The sequence below is a fragment of the Eurosta solidaginis genome, chromosome 1 (assembly GCF_040869045.1).
Source record: "Eurosta solidaginis isolate ZX-2024a chromosome 1, ASM4086904v1, whole genome shotgun sequence".
In the NCBI taxonomy this organism is placed as follows: Eukaryota; Metazoa; Arthropoda; class Insecta; order Diptera; family Tephritidae; genus Eurosta; species Eurosta solidaginis.
In genome coordinates, this window is record NC_090319.1 from 286,291,570 (window position 1) to 286,313,142 (window position 21,573).

The 21,573-nt window shown below is 35.8% G+C and overlaps 3 protein-coding genes across 3 annotated transcripts in view; 2 read left to right on the forward strand and 1 right to left on the reverse strand.

Moving 5' to 3' along the window:
- The window catches only part of LOC137237428 (prolyl 4-hydroxylase subunit alpha-1-like), a 56,426-nt gene extending 43,367 nt beyond the window's left edge, over nucleotides 1-13,059 (reverse strand). The window contains exon 1 of the mRNA XM_067761038.1: nucleotides 12,918-13,059. The gene's annotated coding sequence lies outside the window, so the exon portion shown is untranslated. The remainder of the gene's footprint in view (nucleotides 1-12,917) is intronic.
- Nucleotides 1-21,573, forward strand: part of LOC137240639 (uncharacterized) — a 108,984-nt gene that overhangs the window by 5,731 nt on the left and 81,680 nt on the right. Inside the window, exons 6-8 of the mRNA XM_067767143.1 lie at nucleotides 2,917-2,970; nucleotides 3,033-3,198; nucleotides 5,838-5,937. Of these exons, the coding sequence (XP_067623244.1) occupies nucleotides 2,917-2,970; nucleotides 3,033-3,198; nucleotides 5,838-5,937 (320 nt within the window). The remainder of the gene's footprint in view (nucleotides 1-2,916; nucleotides 2,971-3,032; nucleotides 3,199-5,837; nucleotides 5,938-21,573) is intronic.
- Nucleotides 15,545-21,573, forward strand: part of LOC137237427 (prolyl 4-hydroxylase subunit alpha-2) — a 60,321-nt gene continuing 54,292 nt past the window's right edge. Inside the window, exons 1-3 of the mRNA XM_067761036.1 lie at nucleotides 15,545-16,066; nucleotides 19,974-20,128; nucleotides 20,389-20,545. Of these exons, the coding sequence (XP_067617137.1) occupies nucleotides 15,780-16,066; nucleotides 19,974-20,128; nucleotides 20,389-20,545 (599 nt within the window). The 5' untranslated portion in view covers nucleotides 15,545-15,779. The remainder of the gene's footprint in view (nucleotides 16,067-19,973; nucleotides 20,129-20,388; nucleotides 20,546-21,573) is intronic.

Below are 21,573 nucleotides of genomic sequence, written 5' to 3' on the forward strand. Positions count from 1 at the left end.
AATTCATTACCAAAGACGGACAAAACGATGAAACTTGGTAGGTTGGTTGACCTTACGACGCAGAATAGAAAATTGGTAAAATTTTGGACAATGGGCGTGGCAATGCCCACTTTTAAAAGAGGGTAATTTAAAACTTTTGCAAGCTGTAATTTGGCAGTCGTTGAAGGTATCATGATGCAATTTGGCAGCAACGTTACTCCTATTACTATATGAGTTCTAAATAAAAATTTGCAAAATCGGATAACAAACAGCCCACTTAAAAAATTTTTTAAGTCAAATTTTAACCAAAAATTTAATATTTTTACAGTATATGAGTAAATTATGTCAACATTCAACTCCAGTAATGATATTCTGCAACAAAAGACAAAAATAAAGGAAAATTTCAAAATGGGCGTGGCTCCGCCCTTTTTCATTTAATATGTCTAGAATACTTTTAATGCCGTAACAAAAATGCAAGAACAAAAGTTTACCAATCCTTGTGAAATTTGGTAGAGGCTTAGATTCTAGGACGATAATTGTTGTCTGTGAAAAAGGGCGAAATCGGTTGAAGCCACGCCCAGTTTTTATACACAGTCGACCGTCTGTCCTTCCACTTGGCCGTTAATAAGATAACTTGAGCAAAAATCGATATATATTTACTAAACTTAGTGCACGTACTTATCTGCACTCACTTTATTTTGGTATTAAAAATTGGCGAAATCCGACTATGACCACGCCCACTTTTTTGATATCGAAATTTCGAAAAATGAAAAAAAATGTGTGACACCTACCATATTAAGTAGAAGAAAATGAAAAAGTTCTCCAGGGCGAAATAAAAAGCCCCTGTAATCATGGCAGGAATATTGTTCGTGGTATTACATATATAAATAAATGAGCGGTACACGACAGATGATGTTCTGGGTTACCCTGGTCCACATTTTGGCCGATATCTCGAAAATGCCTTCACATATATAACTAAGGGCAACTCTCTTTTAAAACCTTCATTAATCCCTTTAATTTGATACCCATATCGTACAAACACATTATGGTCAACATGGCCCACCTTTATGGCGGTTTTTCGAAAGGGCGTCCACTATAGAACTTTAAAATACTCTTTAATACCTTTCATTTGATGCCCATGTCATACAAACACATTCCAGGATTACCCAGGTTAATTTTCCTACATGGTGATTTTCTCTTATTTGACAAAGGATGAAGGAAACGTCACCCTTGGTCTACAATTTGGTCGATATTTCCCAAATGTATGTGATATGGAATTAGAAACCACTTATAAAACATCTACGAAACCCTACGAAACCAACGCAGCTAAGCTCTCAGCGGAGTATGTAATGTTCGGTTACAACCGAACTTAGCCTTCCTTACTTATTTTACTTAGAATTTACCATTTTAACGAATTTTTCAAAATAAAAGTAATGTTATGTTATTATTTTTTAAATCTTTTTTGCTCTCCTTTCGTGGTTGTTTTTCACGACTTTCTGCTGTAACAGCCATAACACCTTCACGTTTTTTTCTATAACACGTTTGGAAACAGATGTTAACAACTGTACATATCTTGCTGTTCCTTGTATATGCATTGGTTTGTTAGGATCATCTAGTGTTGGCTCATCATAATGTAAGAATTGTACCAAGTGATCGTATGGAATATTTCTTGTGAATGCCGGTTCAGGTAGTAAATTATCGTCATTCAGATCAATCATATCAGTATAATCTGAAGCGATAAAATTGATATTATATTTTTGTAAACTCTGAGTTTAGTTGGATAAAGTATTTTGTCTTGATAGTATACAACTTTTCTGATAGCTCTATCACGTATGGCTTTTCTATCATTAAATAACATTGTTAATAAAATGTTTTCTGGATGAGCGTAATATGAATTATTTCGGATTACACCATCTATAATATTAAGTAAATTACGTGGTAGGTATCGTGTCCAACGAATAAACTTTGATAAAAGTACACTGCCGCATAAAACAGAATTATAGCATTTTACATTGAAATACATTGGCACATAAACTCTAATAATATAAACTGCTAGAGTTATCAAATTTTTCGATGGTCTATTAGTTGCTGTATATAGACGTAATATCCTGATTTCTTTGGTTAGCCATCAAGAATGTACAACTGAAACAGCACCATTTGAAATTGTTTTGGCCATTTGATATAAATATTTTTCAATTAAAGCATTTAGTTTTCTATACTGCGTCTATCAATTAGTTGAATATTCAATTTATTTCAAATTTCAACCAATTTATCCATTACATGAGGAGTTAGATTTTTATGCGAAAGCATTTTACTTTGAATTTTAGCATGATCACTAAAAAAAATATAATCTTAAATTGTCACGACTAGACGGTAAATTCAAATTATTTAATTCACTTGATAAACCAAATGCAATAATATCGTGTTCAAGTATATGTGATAAAGTGGATTCGGATGATGTAGAAGGATTTGGTGCATCCTTTTTAAATTTAAATACAAAAAGCTGTAAAGAAAAAAAATGTCCATAAGAAATTTTTTAAAAATGATAATATAGTAGTTAACAGTTCGGCTTAGGCTAATTTCTTATAATTAAAGCCTGATATCTCTACTAAAATTCAAAAACACTATAGATATTAATACCGATTCTGAGATGTGCGTAAAATACCTTTAAAGTAAGCCCAATATGGTATTTTGCCTATAATTCTATCAGAAGCTATGAAGATTTTTTGGCCAAACCCTATATTCATATGACAAAATATCTATTTTGCAAAAGTCGGGGACACGAAATCGGACTTAGAGCTATGGTTTCTTCCGCAATTTTTCTTAGAATCATATGTAGATTACGTATTTGCTATACTCCTGGTGGAAAGAAATTTGACCCGCTCTAATATACATATATAAAAAAATTGATACATCACAGCGTATTTTCGCATTTAGGACAATTATGAATTCGGAGGGTATGGAAATCGTATTTTAACGGCATTAATTTATGTGAGATAATTCTTTTATACATAGTTTCCAACGTTTTTTGATTCAAACTAATTTTTCCATAGATAAACGATGTCGAACTTGGTGGTGCAACGGCTTTTCCTTATTTAAAATTAGCTGCGGCTCCCATTAAGCGTAGCGCTATCGTTTGGGATAATTTGCACAAATCTTTGGAACTGGATTATCGCACAAAGCACGGCGGTTGTCCGGTTTTAGTTGGTTCAAAATGGAGTAAGTTCTATCACTATGGGTAATTCAAAGTTCTTAGAAGAGAAGAGATAGACGCATCCTTAAGTATACCGAAATGATCAGGATGACGAGCTGATTTGATTTAGACATGTCCGTCTAGAACTTAAATCTTTGCGATATTTAGATATAATTTGGTGAGCGGGTATATTTTGTTCCCCGATTAAAAGTTTGTAGGAACCTACTTTATCGGACTACTATAACATATACCCTCCTCCATCCACCCCATGCAACCGATTTTACAGAAAATTGGTTTTTGTGCCCGTATCTTCTTCAATTTATCAGACTGGGGGACTCTTTAATCACAATGAATCTTAATGAGAGAATAAAACTTCAAAGTCAAGAAGCACAAGTTTAAACGGTTTAAAAGGTGTGGATCTCCCTCATGTATTTGGACTTAAAAGGATAAGATAAGTGCCCTTCAGAAAGAGAGAGCTTCGTTTCAGAATGAATATAATATTATACTCGTCTTTGATGTTTTACGCATTAAGCTAATAGAAATAATTTCAATGTATTCGGTGCACATAATCTAAGGCTTACCTGGACCATGGCTTACGAGCTTTCGAGGCGTTTGCTAGTTTTCATGAGCATCCTTCCACATCAAAAATTAGTCTCGTTTTGCGAGATTATGAGCTGATACATGAAAATCGCTTGCAACATTAAGCAAAATTTTTGTAATAGTGGGGAAGTAAGGAAAAGCTTACAATTTCGACTCGAACACAAGCGAGAATATCGAGAACTCGGTTTTCCAAAAAATTCGTACAGCTCGCGGGCAGATAGTTTATTAGTTTATGTGGTATGGGCTATGGGTTTTTCACCTCCGCCACTCCAGTGTTTTTACTAATTTCAACTTTATCCGAGGCAGAACTTACTACTGAGTGCCGACTACTGCCTCCTCTTCTTGATTGTTGTAGGTAGCTAGATGTTAACCATAAGTTACAGCTGCCCGATCGCAGTAGCGTAGAATTATGATAGGGAATATGGATTGCTACCCAGTGCTGTTTCCGATCAAAGTATTAAAAATCTACTCGGATAGTTGAAACTGGGTGCGATCGAGGGTGGTCTTAAGTGCTTGACCTTGCTGACGACCACTTCTTACTACTACGATGGAGTTTGATATCAGATGGTCTTCCAAAATTATTGGCTACTCCAAGGCTCATTTGCAGTTGGTGTTCGGAATATTGACGGGTCACTATTTAATGCAGGCATCTTATTGGTTTTTTATCGGAGCTATCGACGGCTTCAAGATGTTTCATCGATTTAATAAATAATTAAGCGTTAACAAACCGATGACTTTTTGATAACGCTTTGCTCAATTTACTTTACATAATCGACAACTTCTCGATAATAAATAATGTCATATCGAAAGTTTTCGGTGGAAAATCGATAGCATTTTGATATCAAATTAATCACTTTTCGATAAGAAATCTATAGTCTTTTTATAAAATATCATTACTCCTTGACTTTTTGATACCAAATCGATAACTGCTCGACAACGTGTCGATAAAAAATCAATGATTTTCCTTTGATAAAAAATCAATAACTCACCAATTACCTTTGTTATCAATAGAAAATGTATAACACTTCAATAACAAATTCCTCGTCGATAACATACCTATAACAAACCGATAATTCGTTGATAAGATATGGATAACACGCCTATAATCTGTCGATAACAAACTTATAACCCGTCGATAACAAACCGATAACACTTCCATCATAAATTGATAACACGCCGTCTGGCTTCGGTTTTGTTCCCACATTACGCTATAATGTAGCGCATACACTCACGCTTACATTCTGCGTTAACAAAGCGATAACTTCTGGATAACGTTTTTCTAAATTTGCTTTACATAATCGACAACTTCTCGATAATAAATAATGTCATATCGAAAGTTTTCGGTGGAAATTCGATAGCATTTTGATATCAAATTAATCACTTTTCTATAATTTTTTTATAAAATATTGTTAAATTTGCGATGAAAATCATTAATTTTACATTATAAGTTTAATTTTAAATAATAAATCCTTGATGTTTTGATAACAAATCGACAACTGCTCGATAACAAATCAATGCTTTTCTTTCTTCGATAAAAAAAAAATCAATAACCCACCGATTACCTTTGTTATCAAGAGAAAATGTATAGCACTTCAATAACAAATCGATAACTCATCTATTCCTCGCCGATAACACACCTATAAGAAACCGATAATTCGTTGTTAAGATATCGATAACACGCCCATACTCCATCGTGCCTACACTCACGCTTACATTCTGTATTCCCCCATATCGCATATGACTTCCAAATAATACGCTTGTGCTTACACTTACATTCTTGATTACCGCATATCATGAAAAAAGATCTTTACACATTAAAAATTGTATGATAAACATACTTAGCCCATAACTTGTCAGACTTAAACCCCTTCAAATTATTACACCGGCACTAAAAGCTAAAATTGGCAAAAGCGTTTGAAAAAATCGATTTTTTATATTTTTCCTCCATCGACAGGTATTTCGAAAAAATTACGGCTTGTCCATAACGGTTTCACCCGTTCATTATGTAAATTTTATTGTTTTAAAGTTCTTATCTTAATATGTATGCTTTTTTTTATTTACTTAGTTTGCAACGAATGGTTCCATGTAGCCGGGCAGGAGTTCACAAGGCCTTGCGATGTGGTGAGGGATGGATATAAATCGCTACGTTTTAAGGATCTCCACCCGCATAAAAAACTATAAAAAATAAATACCCATCCACATGCGTGGCATATACTCATAAGTTACACTGTGAAACAAAATAATTGATATGCGTTTATATTTGTAATAAAAATGGAATGATTTCGATAAGTGATTCGGTGAAGTTGTCAAGTTAAACACCAACAGCCGAGGTTTCTTCGATCAAACTCTCGAGACCTTATAACAGGTTATGCATTAAAAAAACATTGAAAACATATGAAATTCATGCTTAAATTTAATCTTCAAAAATTTTATATTTTTCTAATTTGTAATGTACATATAATAAATAAAAAAATTTTTTTTCAATATAGTTATCACATAAAACTTATCTAACAAGCTATCTAAGGTTTAGAAGATATACACAGAAATGTGCCCCAATATCCCTAAATTATATTTTCAATGTTTCTTTGAGAATCAAACACCACGGCCGTAGCCAGCAGTGAACAGTTGGGTGAGCTCGACCAATTTCGAGTGAGCAGTAATTTTTTCTAGTAAAAATCGTAACAGTTGATATTAGAAGGCACCTTTTTTATTGATGAAATCGTAAATCGAATGAATACATATCAAATTATTTCAAAAATGCATATTAAACGTTAATAAAGTTGTATTTTCCTATTTTTGTCGGCAAATTTACGCAAAATATCATCCATTTTTAATGAATTCAATCTCTTTTTTTCAAAAGCAAGAAATGAAAGATCTCGTAGCCATTGATCGGTCATTGTTGAACGCCGAATCGCATCTATTCTTGAAAACGCAGAAATGATGATTCGTTGATTGATGTACTTCCGCCAAATGTCTCGATGTCCTCAAAAAGGCAATACGTTGTTGGAAATGCACTTTTGACGGGAAACAATATTTGAAGAATACTTTTGTTATTCGATTCAGGTTTATTTTTCTCATTAATGAGAAAAGTTTTGACAACAGAAAACTCTTCTCGTGATGGCAATATTATTTGAAGTTCAGCCAATGATTTTAAAGTGCTGTAGTCGAAATTTTCATCCAAAAAGTTGTTTGCAGCTTCGACTGCAATCAGGATATCATTATTGTTTTCGAATCCTTCATTCATTTCCAAAATAATCGAGTCAATTATTTCGAAATAAATGCGCTTTAATGAAGAATGTTTATCAATATCACGCTTACCCAGAGTAAAGAATACAACGGACTCGCTTAGTAGACAGGATCGATGTCGAATTCTTAACGGTCTCGGAACCGGCGCATATTCAACGTCAAGTTTTTTTTTAGCTGAGCCTAGAAATTCGGAAAAAGATTCATCAGTTCGTAAAGCGCTTACTTTTTCCTTCACCGCCTTAATTACAGGCATTGCTTTGCGGTAGCCAACATCACGTGCTTGCAAAATTTTGTTTTGCTGGTTCCATTATTCCTAACAATTTGCGAAGAAATTCAAGCAAAAATATGAATATTTCCTTCACCATGGAATCAAGCAATCCAACAGCTAAAAGCATATCGTCTGCACCAAGATCATGTCCTGCTCCATCCTTTATTTTTATCAACGAATTGAGTAGCTTATCGAAGTTATTTTTGATTGCAAGTATTGCTTTATAATGTCCTGACCAACGTTGCTCAATAAGCAGAGGAATTTTTGCTCCTTCATACAATTTTCGAACTTTGAAGCGACTGAAAAAATTGTGAAGTTGTTTGACTTGATCAAAGAAAAGTCGGGATTCAGAATTATTTTTCACGATTTCCACAACGACAAGATGAAGGCGATGATTAATGCAATGTACATATGGTATTTTGCGATCAAAATGTATCTGCATCAAAGCCTGTAAACCGCCCAATCGACCACTCATTACCGCTACTCCATCAAAACACTGGCTCAAAATCTTTTTGCAATCCACTGCAAGCTCTTGCAAGCGATCGATGATCAGTTGGCAGAATCCTTTGGCTGTGATATCATCAGCTTTTTCAAAAGAAAGTAGTGTTTCGGTTGGTTTTCCATCAACAATGTATCTAAATGCAACCGAAAATATCTCGTTCCCATTTCTATCTGTTGAACCATCTGCCATTAGTGTTAAATATGAAGATTCATTTAGCTCTATGACAATTAATTCACGAAGACAATTTGCAATAATGTTGATAATTTCATTTTGTATCTGAGGCGATGTATAGATGGCATTTTTGGTCATAGATTCCTGACACTTTCGCAAATGATCATCTTTTTCGAGCATGTGTTGGAAGAAACTGTTGAATAGTCCCAATTCTTCATTCTCGTCGTTTTTCCAATTACCACGGTAAGGCAGCTCGTTCTTTGCCAACAATAAAACAGTTGAAACAATTTCCTTAAAATAGTACCGTCTCTTTTCAAGCATAGTATCATTAAGAAGGCTTGATATTTCTTGATTTTTTGCAATTCTTTGCGAATGCAGCTTCCAAGCAAGTATAGCATCAAGATGTGTATTGCTCGTCTCATGCTTTTTGAAACCCTGTCCTTTGGCGAGTGCTTTCGACCAAAGTTTATATCCGTAAGTACAAAAAACATCACTTGAATTCGTAATGGCAAACTGACGACACGGGAAACAGTATGCAGCATCTTTTTGCTTGGAATACTCAAGCGATTGATATGCATTCAACCATTTGAATTGGAATGATCTGCCATCCGATTGTTTTAGAAATTTGTATTCTTCTAAGCGATGCTCAAGCTTTGTTGATCCCTTTGGTGAAATATCGGAGGGAATGACATTAGTTCCAGATGATGTTGCAATTTCTTAAAAAAAAAAAACTTATGATATTACATCTGCCGAATGATATTTAAGCTTAATCGATTACGTGACAGCCACTCACGGTTCAAAGATAATGAAATGTTGGCTATTGTTGACGTAGACGACGATGATGTTATTGTTGCTGTGACTTGAGTTGTTTCGATCTCTATATTTTGATTTCCAGTTGCTCGCACTATGAGTTCCACATCTGAATTTTGATTCGCTGGGTTAGCATTAGAAGAATTTGAGCTACGTGGTCCTGGAAAAATCAAATCCATCGGACCATGAGCAATCTTCAAATCAAATGCCAATACCACTTTCATTTTAAGAAATCGAAATGCATTCGTATGTAAATTTCCATCAATAATATTCTTACCAAATCAATAATCCAATTTTGGTTGCTTTTCTAGCTGATTCAATTGATTTGTATTACGTTTACTCATATTTGTAACGTTTATTGTATTATTGCTGTCCTTTTTTATGTATAAAATACCGTAGTTCACAATATCTAGTATACATTGCACATACACATTGTATAGCGTACGACATTGTATATCCTTACTAGTAGCGCAAGTAACAGCTGATTTTTTGGAACGCGCAAAAACAACAAAAACAACACAGGGTGTGTTCAATTCACCACGTAGTACGTGTCAGCTGATTGTTTTCATACATGACAGTGTTGCCTATAAATACGTTTGTATGATGGGTATGGATCGTTTGCAGTTGTTTTACAAAAATACCTAATAAGTTGTCCGAATAATGTTGAAATAACCTGTTATTACTATAATAATATTTATTTTTTTTCAAATCGATTCTAGTCGGAAATTTAGAAATATTTCAATAAAATTTTAGGGTGAGCTCAGCGCACCCAAGCGTGCCTCTGGCTACGGCCGTGTCAAACACACTACTAAACTTCTCAATCAAAGAATTGTGTAAGTGCCAAATACATGCAAAGCACAAAGAATACTAAATTCCGATATTTAAACAAGTTTGGGAGATATGGACCAGAAGGGGCAAAGATATTGGGACACTTACTTACTTACTTATTTAATTGGCGCTTAACCGTTTAAACGGTTATGTCCGTCAAACAAGGCGCGCGAAGTCGTTTCTTCGCTCTGCCAACTAGCGCCAGTGGGTCACACTAAGAGAGTTTAAATCGTTTTTCATCTGGTCCTTCCAGCGCAGTGTGGGCAGCCATCATCCTCTGCTTCCATGCGCTGGTTCCGATAAAAATATATTATCCTATTTAGCCGTATCGTCATCTTTAATTCGCATAACACGCCCTAGCCAGCGTAACCGCTACGTTTTAATTCACTGGAATATGCTGATGTCTGCGTAAAGCTCATCATTAAATCTTCTTTGTTACTCGCCATCGCCAACGCGTAGAAGTCCGTAATTCTTGTTTGAACAGTGCGTGTATCAATTGAGAGGCGCTAATGACTTCCTTAGTGCCACTTGAATTTTCCCACCGATTTCGATGATATCGCTCAAAATACGAAACGAGGCCTCTGACTCAAGTGTTGAATATCTTAACTGGCTCAAGAGATATCTTCTCTAATAGGATCCAGATAGAACGATATATCAAACTTATCTTTCACTTGCGCATCCCAACCAATTTTACGTATAAGGCTCAGATGGGCCTTTTACCCGTTTTTACTATATAGTAAGTAAATTAAAGACACTATTTTGAAGTCCAGTGTAGAAAGCTTTCAAGTGATTTATTACGATTACAGAAAAATAATCAAATTTCTTCAATTAATTTCTTTCTTTTTTCTTTCGATATTTGAAGGAAAATCTTCTATGAATTTTGTAACCACAACTTTGCAAACCATTTTCGAAAAAAAACTGGAAAATTCTAGAAAATTTAAGGAAAATTTAGAAATTTTAATTTCAAGTTCCTAGAATTTTTTATAGTAGGCAGTTCGATCTAACAAAGTGCAAGTTATAGGTCTCTCAAAATTCGCATAGATTTTTGACAATTTTCTTCCGAGGGGTATTAAGATTTTCTTCCATTTGAAGAAAAATGTTTCAAAAATCAATACGAATTTTGATAGACCTTTAATTTATACATTGTTAGACTATAACTGATTGTGCTACAAAGCTGCATACTCAAAAAAGTGCATAGAACTCTAAATAAAAAAATGTTTTTCGTAAATTTTATTGAACTTTCGATTTTTTTTTTTTTTGCAAACGGCTTAGACATTGGTTTTCATAGTGTCGATTGCAAATTTTATAGAATTTTCTCTTAAAATATAGAAAAAAGAAAAGGAAGAATTGCTGAAACTTGATCATATTCAGCCCAATTCTAAATATTCCCTCGGAATTTTGTTCTCACGGATTTTTTTATTCCCGCGGAAAAATTCCTCCAATTCTTTTCCCCTAGGGAGAACAATAATTGGGGAATAGGAATTTCGAAGTCAGCTGTTTTGTCATCTGAAATTTCGTTGCGCATTTCTTATTTGCTTAAAAAAATTTAAAAGTTTAATTATTGTTGTGAATTTGTTTGAAATTAAGAAATAAAATATAAACAATGCACAGTATTGCATTTCATGTGGTGCTCACTGAAATGAGTAACGAATTGTTGCCACAGCAACATCAACGGAGGGGCATAAGAAGAAGACGACGGGATAACACAAATCCGCCGGGAGTTGTCTGCTTTCATTCAACAAAGCACTTTTCTGGCGGACAAGTCGAGTTGAATTCGTTCTTCGTCATATGCCAAAATCTATTTAAGCTTTCTTAATATATCCTTGCGCAATTTCTGGATGGCTGCATCAAATATACCAAGAGCTCTTCCATTTTCGACTTGAAATAAAGAATATTGTGGTGGAATGTACATAGTTTAGCACAAATTTGTACAAATAAGTATTCTTTCTTAAAAGAACCAATTTCTTTTAACTATTTCGATGCATTCCCTTTAATTTAACAAGTGAAAAAACTCCTAAGTAATGGCAGAGAAATCTCCCTCTCACTCACATTCATAATACCTACTTTTCTCCCATAACCGGTTTCCGCTTTTTCGAATATTGTTCAGAATAGGAGGAAAGGGAGACGTGAAAAAACTCACAAGGAATTTTTATTTAGAATACGAGGAATGGGAACGGAATTTTTGTTTAGAATTGGGCTGATTATCACTACTATTTCTCTGTTCACTGCTGTAGTTTAGCAATAGCTGTGTTTTTTTTTTTACATCTACATCTACGTTTACGCTTAAACTTTATATGGACTGCTAAGCGTCAAACTTTAAACTCCGAAATTGCTGCGCATAAAATTTGTACCACTAAATTTCAATACGTATTATACTCAAATGCAACTGAAATATGTGTCTATGTTTCATACACTAATTCTATGTATCACTTCTAAAAATGGTGTGTGCCCACTATTCATCGCAACCGATTCATCTATAGGTCATACACAGCCCTACAACAGAGGTTTGTGTCTCCGCTTTTCGGTACAACATGCTGTGTAGATGGGTCTCCTAAGCATTATCTAAGCGAGGATAAGCGTTTTTTTACGCGCAAACGTAAACGTATAAGCGTGTAAAAAAACACGGTTAATATCGAGCTGCACTCAAAACAAAACTCCTCAGAACATGGAAAATGGGGCTCATTTTTTCGTCAAAGAAACTTTTTCCCCAATTCAGTATACCATTTTTTTTAATAATGAAGAAAAATGCCATTTCTATTAGACAGGTTTCCTTGTTTTTTTTAAAGTGTTGGTTAAGTGGAAGAAATTCCTATCGGTAAAAATCGTCCGCTTTTTGGAAAAAAAGTATTTAGAGTGCACATCTAGAAGCGGGGTCGGTCCAACATCCGTTTCAACAATATGAATACCACATCTCTTCGATATCAGATATTCAGTCGGTTCCGAAAACATGAATTAAAATGTAGAACAATATAGTCGCAGCTGATTTCAAAGATATCACCCAAATTAGGCCAGAATTCGATTGTATTATTTGAATACCAAGCTAAGATAAGCAAAATTTCCGTTTCAGGCATTCAGTACAAGTCACTTCGATTTCATAACCAATTTCGAAAATGCGAACTAATATATGAAAATTTGTGTTATTCATACATACATACATACATATATCTACATATCTTGGTACTCTCAAATACATATAAACTTTTTGGGCTAGAATATAACTTTGTTTTTATGAGGAATATTCTTACTTTCATATAGACCTACATATATATATATATATATAGGCAGATGATTATTTGTACAAATGTTTCTAAGGTACCTACCGAATGTGAATGTGTCTTTATTCGTCTATCTTTGCTTTTTACTAAACTGGATACACAGATCTTTACCATTGCACTTGCACTCAATTTTGAACTTACCGGCATCTTTATTGATTTATAATACCTACTTATGTATTTATTTATTTTTCTTTGCCTATTAAGTAACAGACTTATAGAATACTCGTTCGTCACTAAAACATTTTTCATAGAGCACAAATGAAAAAGCAAAAAATGGTTCCAAGTCACGTAAGCCTCACAACCAGAAAAACTCAGCAATCCAAAATAAATGAGAACTATATATCCAATGCGCACTAAGGTGGGCCAAAAAATTTGAAGTTTGCATTTCTTGAATAAAATAAATAAAAGTAGTCAGTTTATAGATGCGTTTACCTCAATCTTATGCATTATGTGTAGATTGCACGTATTTTAATGGAGAAAGGTAGATTGAGCGACACTGGCGCCATCTGACATGAAAAAGTAGCCAACTTGCAACTTTTGTTGCATGCAATTTGCATAACAGAAGAATTTAACATTTGCTTTGGCTAAGGGTGTGGGCACACTTCGGAAGTGTAATAATTTTTGCCCACTCGTTGGTAACATTGCTAACATTTTTCGCAATTAAAAACTACAATATAACAAATGAATACGAAACAAAATATGTTAGGAAGTATTTTTGTTGCTGAGGGGGAATAACAGTGCTTCGCGAAATTTTGTATGTGAATGGGAAAGGTGAAATAAACTTCAATTGCCAAGTCTAAAGTTCCTTCATATTTATAAAAGCAACTTCTTGGTTGATTGTGGCGATGTTACTGGAACGCATAAGCTTGTGTTAAACGCATCTATATGAAAATTTTCATTGTGCCTCGGTCTTAAAGCGCGATAACCTCCGGAGAGATTTTAAGTCAAGCTTCTCTTCCAATTTGCGTAGTGCTCTTTTTAATTTTTCCTACAAATTACAGCCCATCACTTATCTTGTTCGGTACTCGCCGTCGCCAATGCGTAGAGGTCCATAAATATTTCGAAGAACTTTTCTCTCGAACACTCCAGATCCGCTTTATGTTGTCATGGTCCATGCTTCTGCACCATATAGCAGGACAGATCCGATAAGTGACTTGTAGAGCATGATTTTCGTTTGCCGAGAGAGTACCTTACTTTTGAATTGCTTATCTAGTCCAAAGTAGCATTTATTAGAAAGAGTTATTCTTCGCTGGATTTCAGAGATGATGTTGTTGTTAGTGTTAATGCTGGTTCCCAAATAAACGAAGTCTTTTACAATTTCGAAATTATGGCTGCCAACAGTAGCGTGGTTGTCAAGGCGGAAATGCGCTGCCTCTTTGCTCAATTAGAGCAGGTACTTCATTTTGTCCTCATTCACCATCAAAACCATCTTTTCCGCTTCTTTTTCCAATAATTGCACGTTTTTTGTAGAATATTGTTCCAGAACGGTTAAGAAACAATTTTTATAAATTTTGTAACTGAAACCATGAGAGAAAATTTTACGAAGTTTTGAACTTTTTATTTAGAGATTTTTTTTCGTATGTTAGACAATATGAAACACCCTTCGGAAAAAAAGATGTCAGAAATCAATGCAAATTTTCTAAGACCTATAACTTGTACTTTGTAAGACTAAAATTGTTTGGGTAAAAATAGTGGGTGGAGTACAAAACTACATACTGAAAAGAGTTAAATGAACTTTGTTTGGAAACATTGTTATTTTAATTATCTATCTAGCATCATGTAGCGCCTTCAACGAACCCTCTACTTTGGCAGCATCTATGAAAAATTTTACAGGCACCTAGCTTAATTGCTGCCTCTAGACCCGGCAACTCTGTTGCTCCTAATAGCTGGAGCCTTGACCCTGCGAGCGCAGGACACGAACACAGAACGTGCTCATGAAACTGTCAAACTATTTATAAAAATTGTAATAAATTATGGTTCTTATGAGGATGTATTCAAAGTTTTTGTGATTTAAAGAAATATCGATCACGGTTCGAATAACACGATACGAGCCCTAACTTCTCTATAGATGTTTACACAAAATACTTTTTTTAAGGAAATTGACTAAAATTTTACAGAGCTACATAGACAGAATTCCGAATTTTAAATATTTATTTGTTTTGGAAACCCAACACAGAAATTAAAGTATTCTCTCGATGAAAAATATCAGACGTGGGATCCAAAAATCAGACTATGTAAGTCGCTCATTGTACCTCTCTTCGAGCATAATTTTATTATATCATTGAAAGTTCTCTGAGAGATTTATGTAAAAATTGCTTGTATCGAAGGAAATCTAATTATGAGCTGTACAAATTGTACGCAGAATGGTCCACCAGATAGAACACAACGGCTTTGCTGACTAAATGTTAAGCGGGTACCTTGTAAGGGGAGACGTCTACAGAGTTGTTAGAAATATGCGAAGGAAGACTTAGCCTCTCTTGGTTCTACCAATTGGTGTCAGTTATCGTAAAGCGATTGTAGTAATTTGCATAATTTGATTAAACACTAAATCAAATATTAGGAGAGCTTTTTTTTATATCACAGTTAGAGCTTCATCATTCCAACTTAATGTAGCTTAATTTAAAGTTTCCGTTATTTACCAATTTAGTTACCCAAAAGTCTTCAAACGAGAATCATCTGTATAAATAGTGCGTAAGATTTATTAAAAACTGTGATTTCACGGTTTATCACTATCCATACGACGGTGTTAAGTTATATAATTATATAACGGAACAACAACGAAAGACTTTTAAGCACATTTAACTTGAAAAGCCGATCATGCAGCAAAGCTCAAGCACAATCTTATAAAAAATTGTATTCATTTTTTCGAAAGCTTAGTTAATAACACTAACGTAATTTGGAATCAAGATGCCATTGACCTATAATAAATATTTAAAAGCACAAACAATAGACTCAGCAAAAATAAAAACAAAAACAACGATGTGGTTTACAACGCTGATGTCGATTATGTTAATTACATTTTTGATCGTCGTTCTCAGCCCAGCAACAATACAAGCTAAAGAACTGATGGCGTCAAAAGCTTTGTCAGCTAATCAGTATGATTTGAAACAGTATTTGACAACACAAACAGTACTCATCCGTACTCTACCGCATTATATTAATGCTTTGGAGCAAAAAATTAATATCATAAAGAGGTAAGTTACCGTATTACTAACTTTTTGTAAAATAACTTGCTTTAAAATATTAGGAACAATAGGGATTTTTCACTTGACTTTTATTCAGGCCGGAGAAGGGCAGTAGCGAAGCAAGTGTTTGCCATCTACTTATCATACGTTCTTCACGATACCTGTGTTTGATCCATTTTAACTGAAACCAACAGGCTGACAGTCAGGCAATTTGATTTGGTTGATCACCATAAATGAAATCCTAGGAAAACTTAACGCAGGGGTGGTTAAGATCGTGGCGTATGCCGACGACGTGGCGATCTTGGTCTCTGGTCCTTTCCCCTCCGTAATGAGCGAAATCATGGAAAGGGCCTTGGCTAAACTCAGCAGGTGGGTACAGGGATGTGGCCTTAGGTTAAATCCCGACAAGACGGACCTGCTTCTCTTCACGATGAAGTACAAGCCACCTGCCTTCAGATTACTATTCTTAAAAGGCCAGCAACTAACTCTGTCATCGAGTACCAAGTATCTGGGACTAACAATTGACTGCAAGTTGAATTGGAAAGTATGCATCGAAGAGCGGGTACGGAAGGCCTGCATCGCCTGCAAATCAATGTTTGGTAAGAAATGGGGACTCAAGCCAAGCATGATACTTTGGATATACGAGGCGGTGGTGCGACCGGCTCCATAGTCTGGTGGGAAGCTCCAAGTAAGAGCTACAATCTCACCAGCCTGCAAAAAGTCCAGGGCACTGCGTGCGTTGGTGCCATAGGGGCCGGACGCACTTGCCCCACAACTGCTTTAGACCCCATTTTGCACCTGCTTCCGATCGACTTGCATATACTTTGTACATCGTCACAAACCGCACTAAGACTCAGGGAGTCTGGGTGTTGGAAGGATACTCAGCAAGGGCATAGTAATATCCTAAAGAAACTACCGGATGGTACATGTAGTACCGAGACAGATTACTACCCTCGCAAACTGAAGTTTGAGTACGGTTGTAATACCGCCATTCCAAGCAGCAACGAGTGGAAGAGAAACCCGAGTGTCGACGACATCCATATCTACACTGACGACTCCAAGATGGAATCGGGAGTGGGGCCGGAGTCTTCTCTGAGTCCCTAGATTTTTGATATGGATTTGTCTTCATCATTCAGACTCCCATCGCATTGCAGCGTGTTTCAAGCAGAAATCCTCGCGATTTGGCAAGACTGCAAATCACTGGAGGGCTTGAATGTAGCTGGTAAAGTTTGCATCCTGTCGGATAGCCAAGCAGCGATAAAAGCGCTTTCCTCGCCACACATTAACTCAAAATTAGTGTGGGCTTGTCAGCGACTCATATCCCAGTTATCCACCAATCTAGAACTACGCGTTTTCTGGGTCCCAGGTCATAGGGGTATAGAGGGTAACGAGAAGGCCGACGAGCTAGAACGCAGGGGATCATCGGAGATGAACGAGGAAATAACCAGTGTCGAAGTAGGCATACCCTTAACAGTAGCCAAGGGGAATATCCAAAGCTTCTACTTGAAGAAAGCACAAACAAAGTGGAATAACATCACCACCTGTGCAATATCAAAATCCATTTGGCCAAACTATGATGGAAAGAGGACGAGAAGTTTTCTGAACACATCCAGGGCTAACACACGCAAACTGATAGCAGTTTGCACCGGTCATTGGGCAGTAGGTACGCATGCGGAAAATATGGGTATTTCATATAACGACTACTGCAGAAGCTGCAAAGATCCAAATGCAAGGGAGACAGTAGAACACTTTATGTGTAAATGCCCGGCTCTTGCTAGAGCCCGGCTAAGGTTCCTTGGAACCCCGTTTCTAGATGACCTCAGAGGGTTATCTGTGATAGCAATCCCGAATATTCTTAATTTTATCAACAACTCTGGCTAGTTGTAATACGTTGACCGTAACATTCCGTAGGTTTTCAGACGAGTTACGGCTTTAAATAGCTACTTGGGTGACCAGGGTCGCAGCCATTTCACCTACCTACCTAAAATCTGTCATTCAAGATTCGCTATTGTGTAAGTCGGGATCATGTTATCCACCCTTATGGCGCTTATTTCGGACTCGAAAGTTAAGAGTGCACTCCAAATGCCGGATATATGCCACACCCCATCTTTCCGTCTTCTCTGTTTCAAGTCGACGGAGAAAATAACAGCAGAGCCATGGTAGAGCATTGTAACGTTTACCTCTGCGTCACTCTCTGGTACTCTAATTGGTAATCGTTTTTGTCGGAGCTTCTGATCATTGTCCTGTCATCTAGTTAAAAAGAGTTTCCACAGTCACTATACACCTGGCCCTTTTCGTAAAATAAAAACAATGAATCTGGATGAATTAAAAATTTATTTTATTTTTGTTACATGCAAATTATTCTTGGTCTAGATGGAGACTCACAGCTGCCACGATTTGGAAAAAAAAAACTCCTCCAGGCTTAAGGAGAAGATTGGAACAGGCCCAAAATGATCCAGCATTTATCCTGAATACCATCTCGAAAACGTCCCAAAATTATCTTAAAATCATGACGGAATAGTCCGAAGATAATCCGGAAACGGACGCGAAATTAGGCAGAAAATATTCTGAAATTATCCAAAGATAGTACCGAAATGATGCCGAGATTGTAACAAACCGATCGAAATTTATCCAAAATTGTTTTAGAACGGACCTTAACACTATTCTAACAGGACACCAAAAATGAACCCAAACTAGCCCTGAAGCGACACCAAGAAAAATTCTGTTTTGGTCCCAAAATGACCTTGAAAAAAGTTGATAATTAGTCTTGAAATGGGCGTGAAAAACAATCCAAACAATTTTCCTGCGGAGTCCTGAAAGGAGTCCGTTCTGAAACGGTTCTGAAATATTTCAGAAAATAGTTACAAAGAATAAGCAAGATATTTTCGAAACGGTCCCAACATTATCCCGAACACAACCCTCAAACAGTCCCTAAATGACCCTTAAATAGCCTCTAAAATATACCAAACACAATAATGACATGATCTGGAAACAGTCATGAAAGAGTCCCGAAATTGTTTTTGAAAAGCCTCGAAACAAAAACCGGATCTCTGAATCTGGAGGCTGCATAAATGTGGACCCGGCCGTTAGGGTTTCGAAGATCTCTCCTCCTTTTGCGCTGGCTGTTGAGGAATTTACCATCTTCACATTTCTTCTTAGAAGTAGAGAAGATCCTGTAATATATCGAAAGCCATTGATGCAGACATTGGATTTCATGGATTTATCAAAAGAAGTTTGATCGCTAGATGGGACCTACTGAATTGCTTGAAATTTCAGCTTCGTTTTTATTGGTATCCACGTTGATTTGGTTGAGAGTTCAACTCGTTTTAAAATCAATAAAATTAGTTGCAACTCAAGACATTCCTTAGCTATCAGAGCTGCATCGAGCTCCTTACATGGAAAGAATGAAATAAAAGTTCAGTTCATCTGTATCTCAACCATCGATCATTCAATTCATCTGTATCTCAACCATCGATTCCAATGTTGTTTTTCTTATAATTGCAGTGGAATGTTACGAGCGGCCCTTTGTCGGATATGAAACCGGTAATGTTGATTTTAGTCGTTACGTTGTCTATTGTCTTGCCTTACTGGTTGTACCTTCTAAGCCGTTTTACGCGCTATGTAGTTCGATGTCAAAACATTTTGCGCATCAATGAGAGTCAGTCACTTGGTGTATCTTATTTGATAAGCTTCTATACTCGATTAACTCCCAAATGAATATCGAAAGATTAAACCTTACAACCCACAAGTTGATCCTTTAATGACCTCAATGACAATCTTTGATTATTTAACTTACTGCTTGTTAGCTAGACATGCTACATTTTATTGTCCAGTTTACGAACTTTTCGCTTTATAATTCAAAGTTATCAAAGTACTAACTATAATCTTTATATCATTTATATCCTAATAAAAACAGCAAAACAAACGAAATCAAAACCATCAATGACTTTGCACTCACCGATGTTCATAAGTATGTTAACAATCCCTTGAATGCATTGACCATATTAAAGCGTCTTACATCGGATTGGCAGATTCTACAACAATATGCGCACAACTTTGACATTACAGCTGGTAGGTATACATACATACATGCATTCATATCGTTTGTAAGCCAATTTGTCGACAGTATCAAGCTTTAAATGCCAATCAATGTGAGGGCAAATTGATGACTTTGCCAAAGCATTCAAAGTCAAATCATTTACCCAATAACTCAAAACAACAAACATACAAACGAATGCCTGTAGCTACATACTCTTATCGATATTTTGTAAAACTCTACAAATTTCATTGTTATCCTTTACTCATCCGTACATCACCCACACTGTGCATAGAAATCGTTGGAAGTCTCGCGAGTGCCAGGAAATCATTGAAATTCCCAAGTGAAAGTGATTTCGATGATGCTGTCACTAATCTGCTACGCATTCAAGACATTTACAAGCTGAAGCCGGAACGTTTGGCTGCCGGAGAAGTGAATGGCATAAAGCTGGGGTAAGTCAATAGATATGTACTTAAGAATTCTAAACATGTTTGTATGCATTGTCTGTTGGTGTATTGTCATAAAACAATATTGAGTGGCTATGTCAATACATTATAATTTAGGTATTTTTATTTGCAAGGTGAACCATTACTAACGATGCGACTTTGTATTCCACTGGTGAAATGTTTCTTAGGTGGGGGCCATAAGGTCAACGGCCAAAAGGTCAATTGACGTTATAACCACTTCAAATAGCCATAAGATCAATTAGTTTTATGACCATTTCGAATAGTCCCAAGGTAAATTGACTTCATGCCTTCTACTAATTTGGCTATATGACCATTTGGGAAATTTCCGTTTGACCCTATGATCATATCGGGAAAAAGACTATGAGTATATACCGCAATGTAGAATAAGCAAAAATCAGAAAACTTAGGCAGAATGGGTTAGACGTTTAGTTGAATATGTTCTTCCTATTATGAAGAAATCCTCGCCAGCTCAACATTTCATCCAATATTGCACTATAATGCAACCTGAATCAGGAAGAGAAGCAACGCAGTTGAAACTTGTTACAAACTTTCATAGAAAAAGGCTATTTTCATTTTAAATAAATCTATGCTGGACCAATTTTAATTCCAAACTTTCTCTAAACTTGTAGTTGAATAAATTCTTCTTATCTCAGATATAATCCAATCGGTGCAGTTTTTTATCCAATTTTTCACTGGAATCAGAAAACATTCTCCTTTATTGGACTGAACAAAAATATAGCGAATACAGTAAAACATAACTGCATTTCAACAGTTGTTAAAATTGTAATTCGCGGTAAACTAAATAATTGACCTTATGGCCACTTGATAAAAAAAGAATTGACTTAAAGATCGTTTCGAAAAAGCAAGATGCTCATTGTAACCTTTTCAAATTTAATGCTGGTACCATTTCATGTGGCTATTTGAAGTGATCGGAAGGTCAATTGACGTTATGGCCGTTGACTTTATATCACCATTTTCCTATTCAAACATGACCATAGGCACTCCCAGCCTTC